Source organism: Hyaena hyaena, unplaced genomic scaffold (genome assembly GCF_003009895.1).
Source record: "Hyaena hyaena isolate Hyena2069 unplaced genomic scaffold, ASM300989v1 scaffold_1166, whole genome shotgun sequence".
Taxonomy (NCBI): domain Eukaryota; kingdom Metazoa; phylum Chordata; class Mammalia; order Carnivora; family Hyaenidae; genus Hyaena; species Hyaena hyaena.
Genome location: NW_024081797.1, coordinates 102,083 through 119,530, shown reverse-complemented (window position 1 = coordinate 119,530; position 17,448 = coordinate 102,083). Strand labels below are relative to the sequence as shown.

At 32.4% G+C, this 17,448-nt stretch overlaps 1 protein-coding gene across 8 annotated transcripts in view; it reads right to left on the bottom strand.

Annotated features, from left to right (window-relative positions):
- Positions 1–17,448, bottom strand: part of NBEAL1 (neurobeachin like 1) — a 182,524-nt gene that overhangs the window by 111,466 nt on the left and 53,610 nt on the right. For all 8 annotated transcript variants that reach the window (XM_039222592.1, XM_039222591.1, XM_039222589.1 and 5 more), the window contains 7 exons: positions 15,647–15,953; positions 13,865–13,971; positions 6,932–7,018; positions 4,808–4,891; positions 2,109–2,207; positions 1,441–2,021; positions 586–718 (listed from right to left, as the gene is read on the bottom strand). In XM_039222592.1, coding sequence (XP_039078523.1) covers positions 586–718; positions 1,441–2,021; positions 2,109–2,207; positions 4,808–4,891; positions 6,932–7,018; positions 13,865–13,971; positions 15,647–15,953 — 1,398 coding nt within the window. The remainder of the gene's footprint in view (positions 1–585; positions 719–1,440; positions 2,022–2,108; positions 2,208–4,807; positions 4,892–6,931; positions 7,019–13,864; positions 13,972–15,646; positions 15,954–17,448) is intronic.

The following is a 17,448-nucleotide window of genomic DNA, read 5'->3' as shown; positions in this document are numbered from 1 at the left end:
AAATTACATTAAATCTTTGGAATGACAAATGCTTTCAGAGTATTACTCTATTAACTAGTTTGTGTGAACAGTAGAACATTGAGATTAAGCATAATTAAATGCTTGTTAAAATTCTGTTCTTAAAGCGAATGACAATTTTTTCTGTTCTAGAAAATGTAGATACAACTGTAACATAGTATCTTTTCTGTATTTTCCAAGTCTGAGTATTCTTTAGAATCAATTTTCCTAATAAGAAGCATTTTATAAAGTATAAAACTTTAAGAAAAGCTACAGAGAGACGTATTGCTTTTAATAATTTATGTTCTCATTTTAAATTGAGTTCCAAAACCAAATCTGATTCTAGAAAACTTGAAAGAAATGGTAGTATTTACTCTTAATTTTTTAGGAGAAAGCTTATGACTGCTGAATTTTAATGAGGATGATAATGGTGTTAACTTCCTTATAGATAAATTTCAACATAAGCAGAATTCTGAAGTGAAAATTAATCAACTCTCAAAAAGGAGATAATTCCTGATGTACAATCACCAAACATGTGATTTTAAAGGAAAGGACCAAAAAGTTAAATGTGATATCCTAAAACCTTACCCAGAGGGAATCACAGAAACTGTGGTCAGGAAGCATAACTGCAGCATATTCTCTTTTTGTGCACACTGCAACAACTAGCATACCTGAATGGGTAATAAAAGCTTCAAAACCCATGCCACTTCCTGTAAAAAAGCTAACAAAAACATATTTCATCAGGACTTTTGAAGTCAGTTGTTCGGTTTTATCATCACTGAAACACAAAACCATAACATATTCATGAATATCTTTATCAATAATGCTTGGCTTACATTCTATTGCCACATATCAGTCCAACCTTACTTCAAAGGTAATTCTTAAATCTTTTTTGGGCTTAAAGGTTTAATAAATTATAAAAGGTAAACAGAAAAGTAGAATTCCATTATCAAATAAGACTAAAATGATAAATTTTCAAATCTCCAAAATTCTTTCAAATAGGATTCAGAAAGCATGAATAAAGGTCTTAAAAATCACAAGTCATAATAAAAATTATTAGTTACTGAAGTAACTAAGTTTGGATGTACGTAAATACGTTTTGCGATCCTTTATATAAATATAGTGTACCTTCAATGGAACAGAGATCACCATTCATTTTCAAATTTATTACTCTTTTTTTCCCCGCTTTTACAATACTTTTAAGAAAGAACTTTGTTTCCAAACTAAATGAATAACTACCAAAATATTTGAGATATGTAACCAATATCATGAAAGCAATAAACACTTATAATTAAACTGTGTACACCCTAAGGATAAAGAGGCTTCAAATAAACTGTTGTACGTTTAAAAACTAGATGCTTGAAAAGCTTTTTCCTGCTTGAGAATTACAGCATATATTATTATGACAGTATTCATTTAATATTCCATAACTTGTACCAGTACCTGTACAATTGTTTTCTTTTTCCTCCTTTGTTAGCATTGCCAAGAGTCAACTGATCCTGATCTAAGCAAAACCAAGCATTGAAAGAAAAGGCAGACCCTGGCCATTTCTGTATGGAAGGCACAGAGATTCCTGCCATACTATGTGACAAGTTAAAATACTGCAGTGCGCTCTCTAGACTTTGTTTTCGGGCCATTGTCAGAATTGCTCGAGTCACAGGAGTAGTATAAGGGTGAATAGACTCAGATTCATCCACTCTCAGCAATCTTAGCAGCTGACGTATTTCTTCTGAGCTCACTGACTGACTCCCCAAGGAACCATGAAGTGCAATCAAGTTCTCAGCACAAGTTCGATGGAGGGAAGAATGGGAACCAAGGGTTTCAATGATGTGAATTCCCATGTTTGCATTGACACAAGTAGTTCGACTCTGCCTATTAATACAACAAATTCTTTTCAGCCAATCAGAAATGAAGATTTGCAGATCATGGGATTCTAGCTCTGGAAGCCACTGGATAAGAAGCAAGAGAGGCTGGACATTACTAATGCCCAAAATCCCAACTGAAGTGTGGTCACCCTCTACAGCCTATAAAGCAATATAAAAGACAAAAGGTTAGTAACCATCTTGCATATGGAGTAAATGGAACTTGTTTAACACATCTAAAAAACTCACCATATTCATAAGCTCTTTAAGTAGTTCCAGTGGTGGCTGACCCAGGGATTTTAAAACCTCAAACAAATGGGTATAACCAATTCTTTCTTTAAATACTTCCTAAGGGAAGGGAAATAAACACATTAGAGCATATTTTCAAAGACTGAATTTGTTGGATTATTTAAAATGTTGAATAATACCCATTTCAGTTAATACTGAAAAGACTGAGTTCAATATTTGTTTCTTAAATCACATCTTCATCTTTTTTTAATTAAATTTTTTTTAAATGTTCACTTATTTTTGAGAGAGAAAGAGAGAGAGAGACAGAGTACAAGCAGAGGAGGGGAAGAGAGAATGAGGGAAACACAGAATCTGAAGCAGATTGTGAGCTATGAGCACAGAGCCCAACGTAGGGTTTGAACCCATGAGCTGTAAGACCATGACGTGAGCTAAAGTTGGACACTGAACTGAGTGAGCCACCCAGGTGCTCTCTAAAATAGATTCCATATACCTTCTGAAATATGATGTGACAATAACCTACCAAATGTAAAATAAATGAAATCAGCAGTAATTGTATAATTGTATACTATAAAAATTTATATTATATAAATTTCAGATTAGGTTAAAACCACTTCCTTCTTCACTTGATTTGTATTTAGTACAGTATTACGTGAAATCAAAAACAAAAAATGGAGAAAAAAATGAAAAGACCTTGGGGGTAACAGAAGCCAGGCAGCAGTCTCAAAAGACTAGAGTCCTGCCAATTTTGAGTAGTGACAGAAAAAACTGGGTTATTTTTGTTTCTGCTTTTTGTATCTAAATGGGTTGAATTTATCTCAAACATCAAGTTTATTTTAGTAAGGTCTAAGTCCTATGTATTTTTGAACTAGTGGGCACACAAAGCCATAAAGTAAAATAAAAAATCAACCAAAAATTCTGGTAATACTAAATTGGTCCAGTAAATCAGGCAAAAATGTATATACTTTTATTATAAAATCAAAAGATTTAAACAAAATGAGTAAGACTGGTTGTCTCTAGGAAGAGGAACTAGTTGACTGTGAGCCCAGGGTAGGAGAAAATCTTTTTTCAAAAAGTATTTTTTAATACTAATTCAAAGGGGATACATGGACCCCTATATTTAGAGTGACCTTATCTACAGTGGCCAAATTATGAAAATAGCTAAGTGTCCATCAACTGATGAATAGATAAAGAAGATGTGGTATATGCATAAAGTGGAATACTAAACAGTCATAAAAAAGAATAAAATCTTGCCATTTGCAATGACATGGATGAAACTAGAGAGTATTGTGCTAAGCAAAAATAAGTCAGTCAGAGAAAGACAAACATCATACGATTTCACTCATGTGTGGCATTTAAGAAACAAAACAGGTAGAGAACAAACTAATGATTACCAGAGGGGAGATATAGGTTAAATAGGTTATGGTGATTAAGGAGTGCACAAGTGATGAGCACTGAGTATTGTAGGGAATTGTTGAATCTCTGTATTGTATATCTGAAACTAATATTATACTGTATGTTAACTAACTGAAATTTAAAACTTAAAAAAATAATACCTATCATTTTTAAAGGGTATTTTTAACATAACCTTTTGAATTTTAAACCATGCAAAACACTACATAATAAATAAATTATATCTTAATAAGATTTGAACATCATTTCGGACTTGAATTTCATAATACAGTTCAGCTAATTCATTAAACTCATAAACCAATTACTTAGAAATTTAAAATGACTTTTGTCCTTACAGAAACTATTATATAAATAGAATCAGATCCCCAAGCCAGCCTGTAAAATTGTAAAAGCCTGTCTAGTAGGCATCTAACCATGAATTACATACAGTAACATTTACAGAGAAAACATTACTGTCCTGGCAAAAACCACCAGAAAGTTAGTAATACTACTGAAGGCATGGCTTAGGAAAGAAGGAATAATTCATTCATATCTGCTAATAGCAAGGTAAAGCATGAAATACATTACATGGGGTAAACAGAAGGTAAAATATCATCATCACCACCATCATCATCAACATTGGTATTTACTAAGCACTTATCATGTGCCTGGCACTATATGTTTACCTCTTTACACAGATGATCTCACTAATCCTTAAAACTATTCAATGATGAAATTACTAGCACAAAATCAGCATAAGTGGACAGCAGAACAGAGTCAGTAGTAGTGAATGAGACAGAAATAAAATCCTGAGGTTCAGTAACGAAGAAGCAGAATTTCCATGGCCCTAATGAAAAACAAGTCCCAAAGTGACAGGGCTATTCATATGTGAAAAGTTTTCTCAGTCTAGGCAGTCATAAACTAAGGAAATAGTAAAAGAGTGAATATTTTATTACTGAAGAAAAACTATGATATAAAATATAATTTTTTAAACTCACTAACCATGGAATCACTTAAAATGATCATTTCAACAGTAGTGCTATCCCTGTTAACTGACACTGTAAATCTCTATTAGCTTACAGTGCTATCATATAATCATATGTGTATCTTATAATGCAAAGCAGTGCCCATAGGTGTTTGTCTCAAAACTTAACAGCAAAATGATTCCTTTACTGAGATAGTTTGTGAACCATTTCATTTCATATGTGAAACCATATGTATTATGTATATACTTTCATACATTACTTTGGGAATTTCATAGTGAAAACTGGTATATATAACATTTTAGAGCTTGTAGATTTAGGTTTCACCTTAGCAGCCGGAGATTTGTTCATTACTGCTGTCAAAGCCTTAATGGTTGATACAGCCAAACAATCCAATTGTCCCTGAAACACCTACCAAAGAGAAAAAAAAAAATAAAAAGGGAAGAAATTAACAATGTGTTGAATATTTGTATTCAGTTAGGAAACCTCTGTTCTGAAAACCTGAAAAAATAATTACTTAACATGCAATACATTCCTCTTACAATAAAATAGATTTCTAAAACACTATACCTGCAGGAAAAGTTACCTATTTGACAGAAAATAAACCCTGTGTCAAGAAGGATAAAGCTACATTCATTCATTACTTTGAAATGTTTTGGAGGAAAAAAACAAAAACCAAAAAGAACACAAGTTTAACACATGCTTTTAAAAATAATGGACAATCTCCAGAGGAAGGGAGAGAGGTCTATCATTGAAAATTCTATTATATTTTAATTTCCCTTAAAAAATACACTGAACTTCCTAGGTTTAAATTTCATTAGCATGTATAACAAGATGCTTAAAATGGTGTTATCTATTTGGTTTCCAAGCCTTGTGTTATAAGTGAAATGGTATGATTATTCACCAATCAATCACACTTGCAAGCAAATGATGTATACTTATTTTTACGTAAGATGCAGAATTTGAGGTAGAACAGAAAATGAAATATGTATCTTATAAGCATTATGATGTTTTTGAGTAGGCAAATTTTAATGTCAAAAACTGTAAGAAAAAATAAAAAGCAGCTTCATTTTGTCTATTTTGTCTAAGCTTTATCATAAAGAGAGGTGTTGAATTTCAGAACAGTGCATTTAGAGAAAAAAGGTGAAAACAAAATACAACATTAACATTAAAAAACTGAACATGACTGTTATATCATTAGGCTTAATTAAGCAGGAAAGCCTAACATGAGAACTAGAAAGCTGTAAAAACTAACAGTCCCAAAACTCTGCTTTTGGTAATATATTACTATGACTTAAAGCCAGTCACTTCGTGAGGGACTTTCCTCTCCCCCTCACACTAAAAATGACTTAAAGGACTTATTAGATCTATGTCATTTTAAACTAAGCTCTACCAATTTCAGGCAAGTTATTTAAGCCAGTATCTTGATTTTTGTTGATGTTGCTTATTAAACATTATTATATATACCTATTATATGTGTAATAAATATAATACGCATTAATCATTTATAGAGAATCTCATATAAATAAGATCTTTCCTACACTTTGTCCAAGAAGACTGGCATCACATTATCTACAATTAAGAATACTAACCTCTGAGAATACCACTGTAACTGTTTTATTAATCTATATACGCGTTAAGAGGGACTAACATTTATAGAGAAATCTAAAATAGTACTCTGTAAATCAATATTTTACATCCAGAATAGAAAATAATAATCATATCTCTACCATAGCTCTATTTATAAACCTGGATATTACAATAATATTAATAAAAGATATAATGTAAGCTCTCTCATAAACATTTGGGAAAGATACATAACAAAGCAATTTTTATAGTTGTTTTTTTCCAAAATGAATTACCTAATGCAGAAATGCAACAAAAATTGCTTATTTCTGCCTTATACCCACATAGAGGTGACTTTCTAGAAAAGACAACAGTTAAGCTTTATGTTAAATTAAGAGAGTTCTGTGTCTTCTTCCCTTCCTCCAGAAATCAGGTTGTCCATTGAATTATAATCATTATTTGTCAACAAGAAGCGAAGAATCAAGATAAAACTGACCATACATATTCACAAACAAAGCCCTAAGGTCCCAATACACCACAATGCTTAGAAAAAGAAGCTCCCAAAATATGAAGTCACCACCACGTGGACAGCATTGATATTGGGATCCCATTCCTGTACTTTGTATCTCCTCAAACTGACAAGAAAACACACATACACAGATTTAATACTATTGATCATTTAAATCAACCACCAAGATTTCAACAGATTTATCTTTTAGATGAAAAAAAATTTATTTTTTTAACAATTTTCAAAAATGTTTAATGAAGCTTAGAATTATATAGTGTTTGTGTATTTTAAGACATAAGAAGAAAAGTACAGGAATAGTTGCTCCCATTGACTGATTTTGGACTTCAGCTGAAACAAGATGCAGGCTTTGTAGATACCTGGTCCTCATTCATTTCTGTCAGTAATTTGTTGGCAAGGTCTTTCTCGTTCTTGTCTGCCACCTTATTGTTAGCATTTAAAAATAGCTGTTAAAAACAGAGATAAGAATAATGGAGAAAGAACATTAAATTGTTACCTATAAGCAGAAATGAAATTTAATGGATTTCCATGTCTCTTGAAAATAAATCCAAGAATCCATTCGTGAGTATACTGCTTTTAAACTGACAATCAACTATTCACTTGTTGAATTACAATCTAACATTAATTCATATACTATATATAAAACTGGTAGTTATTTCTCTCTTGGTACCAGAAATTACTAAAATGAGAAATAATGGCAACAAGTAAATTAGTTAATATTCCTAAATTCTTAAAGAATCAGCAGAAAATGTCTCACAGAAAAGGAAATTTGCTACTGAGACAGATGAAAGATAGTGTAGTAAATAATGTACAGTGAGGATTCTATAGTCAAGTATATTTATAAAAGCTAAACTACCTTCAAAAAGGGTTCTTTCTGAAAGTATTTTTCAGACTCTCAAATACGCTACTGTACTTTGAAAAAGGTGTATGTATTTTTCAAATTATTAATAGTTGAGCATAATTTATATTAGCTTCTATAAAAAGGGGATTAGGATTATCTTTGATAAACATTGGAATTGCTAACAGAATCAAGTATTTTTGTTTAAGTATGTAAGACTAGCATCCCAAAAGATCTGTCATATTTTGGATTAAAAAGATAGATAATTCAAATGAAAGTGAAAAAGGAAAGAAAGTTAGATTTATAAAGGAATTTTTTTTAATGTTTTTTATTTATTTCTGAGAGAGAGAGAGAGAAAGAGAGAGTATGAGCAGGGGAAGGTCAGAGAGAGAAGGAGACACAGAACTGAAACAGGCTCCAGGCTCTGAGCTAGCTGTCAGCACAGAGCCCGACACGGGGCTCGAACCCGCGAACCATGAGATCATGACCTGAGCCGAAGTCGAACACTTAATCGACTGAGCTACCCAGGCGCCCCTATAAAGGAATTTATCAAGAGCATCCTAGGATGCAAGTTCTTCTTAGGAAGTTCTATCATTTGAAAAAATAGAAAAGTCCAGTAATATACTGAAATAATGCTATATAAAATAAAACAAGATAAAGATAAGGCATGATATGATATGCAGAGTATATATAAAGCTTAACCTAAAAACAGATTAGTGTACACAACACAGGCTTTGGAATCAGAAGCCTGGATTTGAATCTTATTAGCTGTCTATTTTTAAGGAAAACTACTTAACTTCTCTGAGCTTATTTTCTCAAAAGGGAAAAGAGTATCTCATGAAATCGTTGTGCAGATTAAATGAGATAATCCATGCTGGGTTATTAACATAATGTCTGGTACATATCTAGGGTTTAGTAAATGAAAGCTGTTATTATTAACAGCAAATTTTTTTTAAATAGTGGCATTCCATATTATCTGGTGCTGGGACACAGGAATGCTAAAAACTGATGAAAGCAAAAATGAGTAAAGTCTTCCCAGAAAGCAATCCATATCAAGAATCTTAAAATTACTCTTTAAGTCAGTAATTGTATTTCTAGACATTTACCCTAAAAAAGTCAGAAACCCACACCAAGATTTTAGAATCGAGATGCCCACTTCAACTTTATTTACAAATCAAAAAGTAAGAAACTGCTCAAGTATCCTTAAATAGCAAAATAGTTGAATATATTATGGTTCATCCATAGACTGAAAGGGGCCATTCTGGCCTCAGGACCACTTAACAGTCATAAAAATTATTGAACACCTCAAAGAAATTCTCGTTATATGGGTTACATCTATGAATATTTACCATATAAGAAATTAAAATCAAGGCATTTAAAAAATATTTGCTTATTCATTCAAAAAAACAAACCTATTAAAGGCTGATATAAATAACACACATTTATAGGGAGAAAAAGCACTGTATGTTCCAAATATACCTCACTGAGATTGGCACTGCTTTTACATTTTTACAATTTCTTTAAATGTCTGAAATGATAGAAGATGGATGAATTCTAATATTTACTTTCGCATTCAGACTGTTATGATAATATTGCTTTGTTCAAGTTTATGAAAAAAAAATCTAGTCTTAAACTGAAATGTTAAGATCAGACTTTACAGATTCCCTAAAATGATTCTGGGGACTCTATACTTTGAGAACCTTGGGTTGAAATATTTCTAGTCATTAAAAACACTGTTTTGGGGCACCTGGGTGGCTCAGTCAGCTCAGATCATGATCTCCCGGTTCATGTGTTGGAACCCTGCATCAAGCTCTGTGCTGACCGCTCGGAGACTGAAGCCTGCTTAGATTCTGTATCTCCCTCTCTGTCTGCCCCTCCCCTGTTCCTGCTCTTTCTCTCTCTCGAAATATTTTTAAAAATACAGTTTTGAAAAATATATGATGGTATATGGGAAGACTCAGGATATAGTACATTTAAAAGCAGGATACAAAAATATTCACTGGTTTTCCAAATTTGTAAAGGAATATATATTCACATTAAAAACATATATGCAAATATTGTTACGTGTATTTTGCCACAATTTTAAAATTTAAATATTTATATATACATATATGTTTTATAAAAAGATTGAGAAAATAAGTATTTTTTTATATTTTTTCCTCCAAAATCTATAATTATTTCTCAAGAATCAAAATAATAGTCTATTTCAGAAAAATGAAAAGAATTTGTTCAAATAAGGCAGTGTGTATGAATCCAGGCAGGGGCAACTCCCAAAATCAAGCTTTCAATTATACCATTTTATATCCACCTCCAACACTCTTTTCCATAAATCATCCTTCAGTTGCTCCTTTCATAAATTCTTATCCTACAAAGACTGCCTTGATGCTAAATTTTTGCTGTAGTTGATTTTCAGGGGCAGAAGTGGAGAAGAAAAGGAAGAAAGTAAAGAGAACAAATTAAGGGGTGCAAACAACACCACAATAACAATAGCTTTCCAGAATCTTATTACTTAGTCCTCAAATAGACCTTTACATATTTACAATATACTGCAATGTCTATATTTTTAAAAAACTGATTAAAACTTCAAGTAGAGTGGTAAAGTATATGGGATGGTTTTAAACCTCTTTATTACTAGAAATTTGCTGTTGTTTTCTTCTCAATTCAAATATTGAATTGGACAGCTTTTAAAAATAATTTTTACATTAATTCAAAGCACATCTCCCTTCCAAATTGTAATATAGTGAAACAAAACAACTCTTAAATGTTTAAAGTTTATCAAAGCTATCAGAAAAGTTAAATGTATGATTCTGCTGAATTATATTCTAAGTACTTTACAATATGATGAAATTCATTTTGACAAGTCCAAAGTTTTTACACAAATACTTAAGGAAATAAATACATAAACTGGCTGGTATATCTCATACAAAAAGAAAGCACAGAAACTATAGCAATCAGCCTAAAATTCTCTACGTAATTCATAAAATGTTTGTGACACTTTAAGCTTTAGCTGACAATGTTTCCTCTAGGTCTGAATATTCAAACAACAATTGTCTTGATTCTATATTACTATGTAAAACAGAATACATTATTCTTTCCTTACTAGCAAAATACTTTAAAAAGTCAATCAGACATCGATAGCATCCTGTAATACATTTAAGAACTTGTGTTTTCACAAGATATCAAATATTTTTATATTTTTAAGAATCGCATTAATCTATCTTTATCAAATGTGTTTAATCAATAAAACCTGTACTCCTCCTATATTTAATACACAGAAAACATTTTTCTACTGACCTTAAGTACCAGAACAACAAAACTACATACAACCAGTGAACTTAGGGTCAGAATGCCTGGGATAAGAAATCTACCTCCATTGTATATTAGTACTAACTTTGTGCTAATCATTTAATCTCTTATGACAGATTTCTTCATTTGTGTAATAAAAGAATTGGGCAGTTTATTTCAAAGATTCCCCCATGCTTTAAGGACTTAATCACTGTAATGTTTGGTTAGGAGTTTATAGTGATTCTGACTAGAACATCCTGCCTAGAAGAAGACCACCTCCAGCAGAGAGGGCTTGGATCCCAAAGCCTGGCTTTCCTCTCTGAAATGTGTTTCTTCTCTAGCATTTCCTAGCTCAAAACAAAATGAGATAGATGGTATCAAATAATTAAATTTTAAAACACTGTGACTATCAGCAAGTTTCCAGATCTAAATTACAAGGAATTCTGGCCTATACCACAGTAGAAAGAGATTATATTAGCTCAACATCATGATAGCTATGCCAAAAAGCTGTGTATTTTTTTTTTATTATATCTGACTTTCATATACTGAAGGAAAACACTAATCAATTTTAGTAGGAACTACATTTATCCTATAGTGTGGGACTGACAGGTTCTCTACACATGTGACATTTTGTCTTTATCACTGAAGTTGCCTATAACTGATAAAGCCACACCGCTTTTTTTTTTTTACAAAAAGTTTTATAAACAGTTATTTTATACTGTTTTCATCTTCCTGGGAATATGTCCCCAAGAATAATTATTTTTAATTTTTTTAATGTTTATTTATTTTTGAGAGAGACAGAGAGACAGAGAAAGCAGGAGAGGAAAAGAGAAAGGTAGACACAGAATCTGAAGCAGGCTCCAGGCTCTGAGCTGTCAGCATGAAGCCCGATGCGGGGCTCGATTTCATGAACCATGAAATCATGACCTGAGCTGAAGTTGGATGTTTAACCGACTGAGCCACCTAGGCACCCCTCCCAGAAATAATTTTTAAAAAGTTAGGGGAGGCATCTTTACTCTCTAGTGATAAATTAGTACTTTCACTGATTTCATAAATATTCATCACTATTTACTTCTTTATCAATATATTCATTATTTTATGCGATTTCTTTACTATTTCATTATAAACTAAGCAATATACTTACATAAATGCTTTCAGGAATATCTCTCCTAACAGTGTGGAAAAATTCAAGGAGCTGATATTAAAATATTTATACTGGAATGTTCTCACAAAATCAGAATGAAACCCTAGCATTTTTTTTAGCAAAGAGTCCATGAAAGGAATAACTCAAACAGAAAAGTAAAAATTCTCTGAAGTAGTTTCATTTTCTTTATTTTAAATATAATTATATTTTGCAAGTGTTTTTTAAGTTTATTTATTTTTGAGAGGGAGAGCAAGTGAGTAAGCATGAGCATAGGACGGGCTGAGAGAGAGAAAGAGAAAGGGAGGGAGAGAGAGAGAGAAAGACTCCCACTCTGCATAATGCAGGGATCAATCCCACAACCCTGAGATCATGACCTGAGCCAAAATCAAGAGTCAGACGCTTAACTGAGTCACCCAGGTACCCTGCAGTTTCATTTTCAAAGGCTTTCAAGAAGCTCTAAAAAAAATTTCTGATACAATCTTGAAATTTATGAAAATATAGGAGACATTAGTTATTACATATACACAACTATGCTACAAGTATAAATTAGCAAAAAAATAAAAATAATATGCAAATTAGCAGAATATATCAAGAACATTAACACTATTTCTATTGTTCTGCTTTTTTAGATTTCCCAATTATTTACAAGTTATTTTACGCAATGTTCTCAAATTTCATTTTATTTTTTTAATGTTTATTTATCTTGAGAGAGAGAGAGCACACACAGGGAAGGAGCAGAGAGAGAGCACAAAAGTGAATCTCAAGTAGGCTCCACGTGTCAGCATAGAGCCTGATGCAGGGCTCGATCTCACAAATTGAGATCGTGACCTGAGCTGAAATCAAGAGTCAGATGCTTCCCCGACTGAGCCACCCAAGCACCCTAGATCCCTAATTTTAAAAAAGCACCAAAGTTTATGCCCTTTGACCTAGTAATTCTACTAGGAATAGAATTCTGTTCTATGAAACTTGAAAGTGTTATGTAATGGCAAAAAAAATAGAAGTAAATTGAGTACCAGCCAAAAGAAAATAGTTATGTAAATTATGGTACATTCACTTAATATTATGTAGATATAAAAATCGTAACACAGGAAAATGCAAACAAAACCATCTTACATTAAACAAAAGCACAAAATTATATGCATCACATGCTCACACCAAATTTTAATAATGCAAACAAATGACTTTAAAACTCAACAATAAAAACCAAACTGAATTAAAAAACACACAAAGAACCTGAAAAAACATTTCTCCACAGAATATTTACAACTAGGCAACAAGCACATCCAGAGATGCTCAGTATCACTAGCCATTAAAGAAAAGCAAATCGAAATCCCAGTGAGATACCAATTCACACCAATTACAACAGCTACTATCAAGAAAAAAGAAAATAACTGTGAAGGAGAATGTGAAGAAATCAAGAACCCTCGTGACTGTTGGCAGGAATGTAAAAGGGCACAGCCACTATGGAAAACAGTACGGTGGTTCCTCAAAAAACTTTTAAAAATTTAATTATTATAATCCAGCAATATCACTTCTGGAATATAGCCAAAAGAACTGAAAACAGAGTCTCAAAGAGATATGTGTATATTCATGTTCCATAGTAGCATGGTGGTATGTATACACAATGGAATATTATTAACTCTAAAAGAAGAAAATTCTGCAATATGCTACAACATGGATGAATCATGAGGACATTACACTAAGTGAAATAAACCAGTCACAAAAAGAGAAATACTGTATGACACCGAAAGGAAGGCTAGGGGGAGGAAGAATGTGAGATTATTTAATGGATATAGAGTCCATTCTATAAGATGTAGACTTACAAAGAATGGATGGTGGTGATAGTTGCACAACACTGTGAATCCATTTTATAATACTGAATTATACCCTTTAAAATGATTAAAATGGTAAATTTTATGTTTTATCATGATAAAAAAAATTAGTAATAATACGTCCAAATTTGAATCAAAGCATAAACAAAATGATCACTTTTTAAAACCAAACACAGTAAGAACAAAAAAATACCTTGCAATTCTGTAGCAGTCGTATGAGATGTTCAAAGCAATTACTGTTAAGAAAAATGGCCTGAAGAACAGGCCTATCAGTGCAGTCTAACATGGCTGTGATGGTATCTGGGAAAATAAAAACAAAATTGTCCATTTGTAATGTGGAAAATTTGGAATCACAGAAACATTTACTTTGGCCATATTTTAAAAAAAAATTTTTAATGGTTATTTGTTTTTGAGAGAAAGCAAGAGAGACAGAGCATGAGCGGCGAAGGGGCAGAGCAGGAGACACAGAATCTGAACAGGCTCCAGGTTCTGAGCTATCAGCACAGAGCCTGACGTGGGGCTAGAACTCACTATCCATGAGATCATGACTTGAGCCGAAGTTAGACATTCAATGAACTGAGCCAGCCACACGTGCCCTGTGCACTGGCCATATTTTTAATTTAGGCCTTTCAGCTAACAAAGGAATGTAAAATTAGTTAGGGAAAAATAGGGATAGAGAGTACAAAACAAAACTATACTATTACTTGTTAAGAAAAGTAAACATTTTTATAATTTATTATTATAAGTATTTGTTTTTATATATAAGAGTAATATGTATTTCCCAGAGACTTAAATAGTTGTTCTTCCATTATAATGCTCAAGTATAGCTTGCTATTATGTTTTGCAATACAGTCTCATTATACAGTAAAAAATTAGCATGTGGCTATTAAGAAACTGAGACTCAGGGAATTAATCCATTTGTAATGATGGTTTGCTCTTGTCATACTGAACAGATATCCTCATTCATAAATCTAGGGATAAGCAACATAAATAATGTGATAGTTTTTAACAAATAATAAGTCCATTCATACAGACTCAAACTTCCTTATAAACTTACAATTTATAATAATAAAATGTAACACATCATATAAAATAACAAAACTAGATAAAATGAATCTTATTTTCCTACAGAAACATTATTGTAAGGGATCAAGTTTCACCAAGATTATAGTGTCCAGTATTTTTAGATTAGACAGCATACACGCCCTCACACAAGCATGTTAAATCTCTAGAGCTACACAATAAACCATTAATGTTGGATATATCTGGGTGGTAGGATATAAAAATCTTTTCTTTTTACTGATCCAGATTTCCTAGTACACCTATAATGAAATTACTTTACTTCTATAAGAAGAAACTCTCAATTAATAATACTTGTATCTATCAATCTAACAGGAATACAATAAGAAATCACATATATTGGTGAAGGAACTTACAGAGAAAGGGATATATAAGCAAATAATGACACAAACCAACAAACACAAAGAGACGGCAAGAAAAACAAGACACACATCCATAGAGGCTCTGAAGAAATAACACAACACAACACAAAACAAAACAAAACAGAGGCCCTCTAGAGAAGGAACAGATGTTAAACTGACCTCTATAGAGATTTACAGAAGCATATATAAAATTGATCGTGTGTGACTCTGCCATAGGTCAGATAATGCAAATGGCACCTCCTGAAAATGTACTTTTCCTAAAATTCGAAAATAATAGCCCACTTTCTTAAGACTGATGCTTTTAGTGGATTACACTTTCAAAAAATAATAGAGGCTCAATTTTGTCACTTTAAAGCAAAGATGCTATAAACAAATCAATTTCATATTAATTATTTTGAAGTCAAAATCTAAAGTCACACAACAGCTGAATTAAACAATCAATACTTCCTATACAATGGCCTTGAATTTCAAACGAGTCTAAAAAAACACGATTCAGAAAAAACGGAGTGTAATCAACTTTATGTAATACTTACTCAGCATTTTTATCTGTAGAGCTATGAATCGGCTTTCCCATTGTCTGGACCTCCTTTGATTAGGTAAAGCTGAATGATCTGAATTTAGCAATTTAAAATAGTTCTCCAAAAGAGTGCTGGTTTCCACTTGACGCTGGTCAGAGCTGCTAGTGAGAAGGATATGTACTACTTCTGTAAGGCACTTTAGAGTAAGTTCTACCTTCCTACCCACTTCTTCAGGATTTCCATCCTCCCAGGAATCACAATCTGCCAAAACTCTCATAAGAACTTCCATGGTAGCTGGAGAAATTGCTTGCAAAGCATTCCTCTGAAACATGAGAGATAATAAAAGTAAAACCCAAACCTAACTGAAGTTCTGTATGTTTGCAAAAACAAAGAGAGTTTAATAAATATGTGGACTTTTTAAAACAAATCAACATATAAAAAAATTAAACATATACTTTGATAAGCAGTGCTAGTGTTTTATGCAGATTAAGTCTTCATTTCCTCACTAGATTACTAGATTTCTGATTTTATTCAGATAACAATCTGCTCACAGAGAAAACTTGTTTACCGTCCTCCCTTATGGCTAGTGGCAGCCATGTGACATAATTCTGGTCAAAAATATATGCCAGTAGGCTACAAAGAAAATATAACTTTACAAATAAAAAGAGAAGGACCCTTTGCTCTTGGCCTTTTCACCTTTTTCCTGCCTGGAATGCAGACATGATGCTTGGAGTCACCTTTAAATCATAAAGAAACAAACCCAAGAATTAAAGTAGCAGGCTAAAGAGAAAATAGAAATGCAGAAGGAAATAGTCCTTGATGATACCATGGAGTTGCTGTATCAGCTCAGAACTGCTTACATCTGGATTTGTTATGCAAAAATAAAAACAAACAAAAAAACCTCAATTTGGGTAAGTTTCTCTAGGGTTTTCTGTTGGTTATAGCAAATCCACCCCAAATGATACAGATATATAAGACAACTGGCTTGACTCTAATTCTACAAACATTTCTGAAATTCTGAGTCATTGGTAGCTATTCAGGGTGATCCATTAAACTTAGAAATAAACCATATATTTTGCTCCAAACTGTTAAATTGATATATAATAAATCAAACACAGTTATGCAAAAATCATCCAGAAGTAATACTTAAGCCATTAGAACTTGTTATTATCAATAAAATAAGTAATATCTATAATAAAAAGTGCTACTATGGGAAGAAACTGACTATAGAACATCCAACCACCATTATCCTCCACTCCCTTATCAAAAGTACCCTTGATACTTTGCTGGACATGTGGCTACCAGGAATAAAAATTACATTTCCTAACTTCCCCTGCTGCCAAGGAGGCTGAAGAAGCAAGTTTTATCCATTTTTTTATCTGGACATATTTTCCTTTGTTGTAGTTATCTCATGGAGTTTGTTTGGCAAATAAGATTTAAAAAAAAAGGTATCAGCTTTTCAGTATCTCCTTTAAAGATAGTTGCAACATGCCATTTGTCTCCCTCTTCACCGTCTCCTCCATTTTTGTGCTGAAAAGGCAGACACGATGCAGATGACCAAAACTCTAAAAGCTAATCTTGTAACAAAAGAAATAAATAACACACTGACACTGAAAAGGTACTTGAGTCCCTGAAGATCCTAGAGCCACCAGATTAGTTCTTACAAGCAAGCGCCTTACATATATTACGCACCATTTGGTCCTTATGACTACCTTATAGTGTTACTACTTCTATATTATAAATAAAGAAACTAAACATGTAAATAGTTTTTATCCAAGGTCACAGAATTAATTAGAGATGGACATGGGATTCAAACC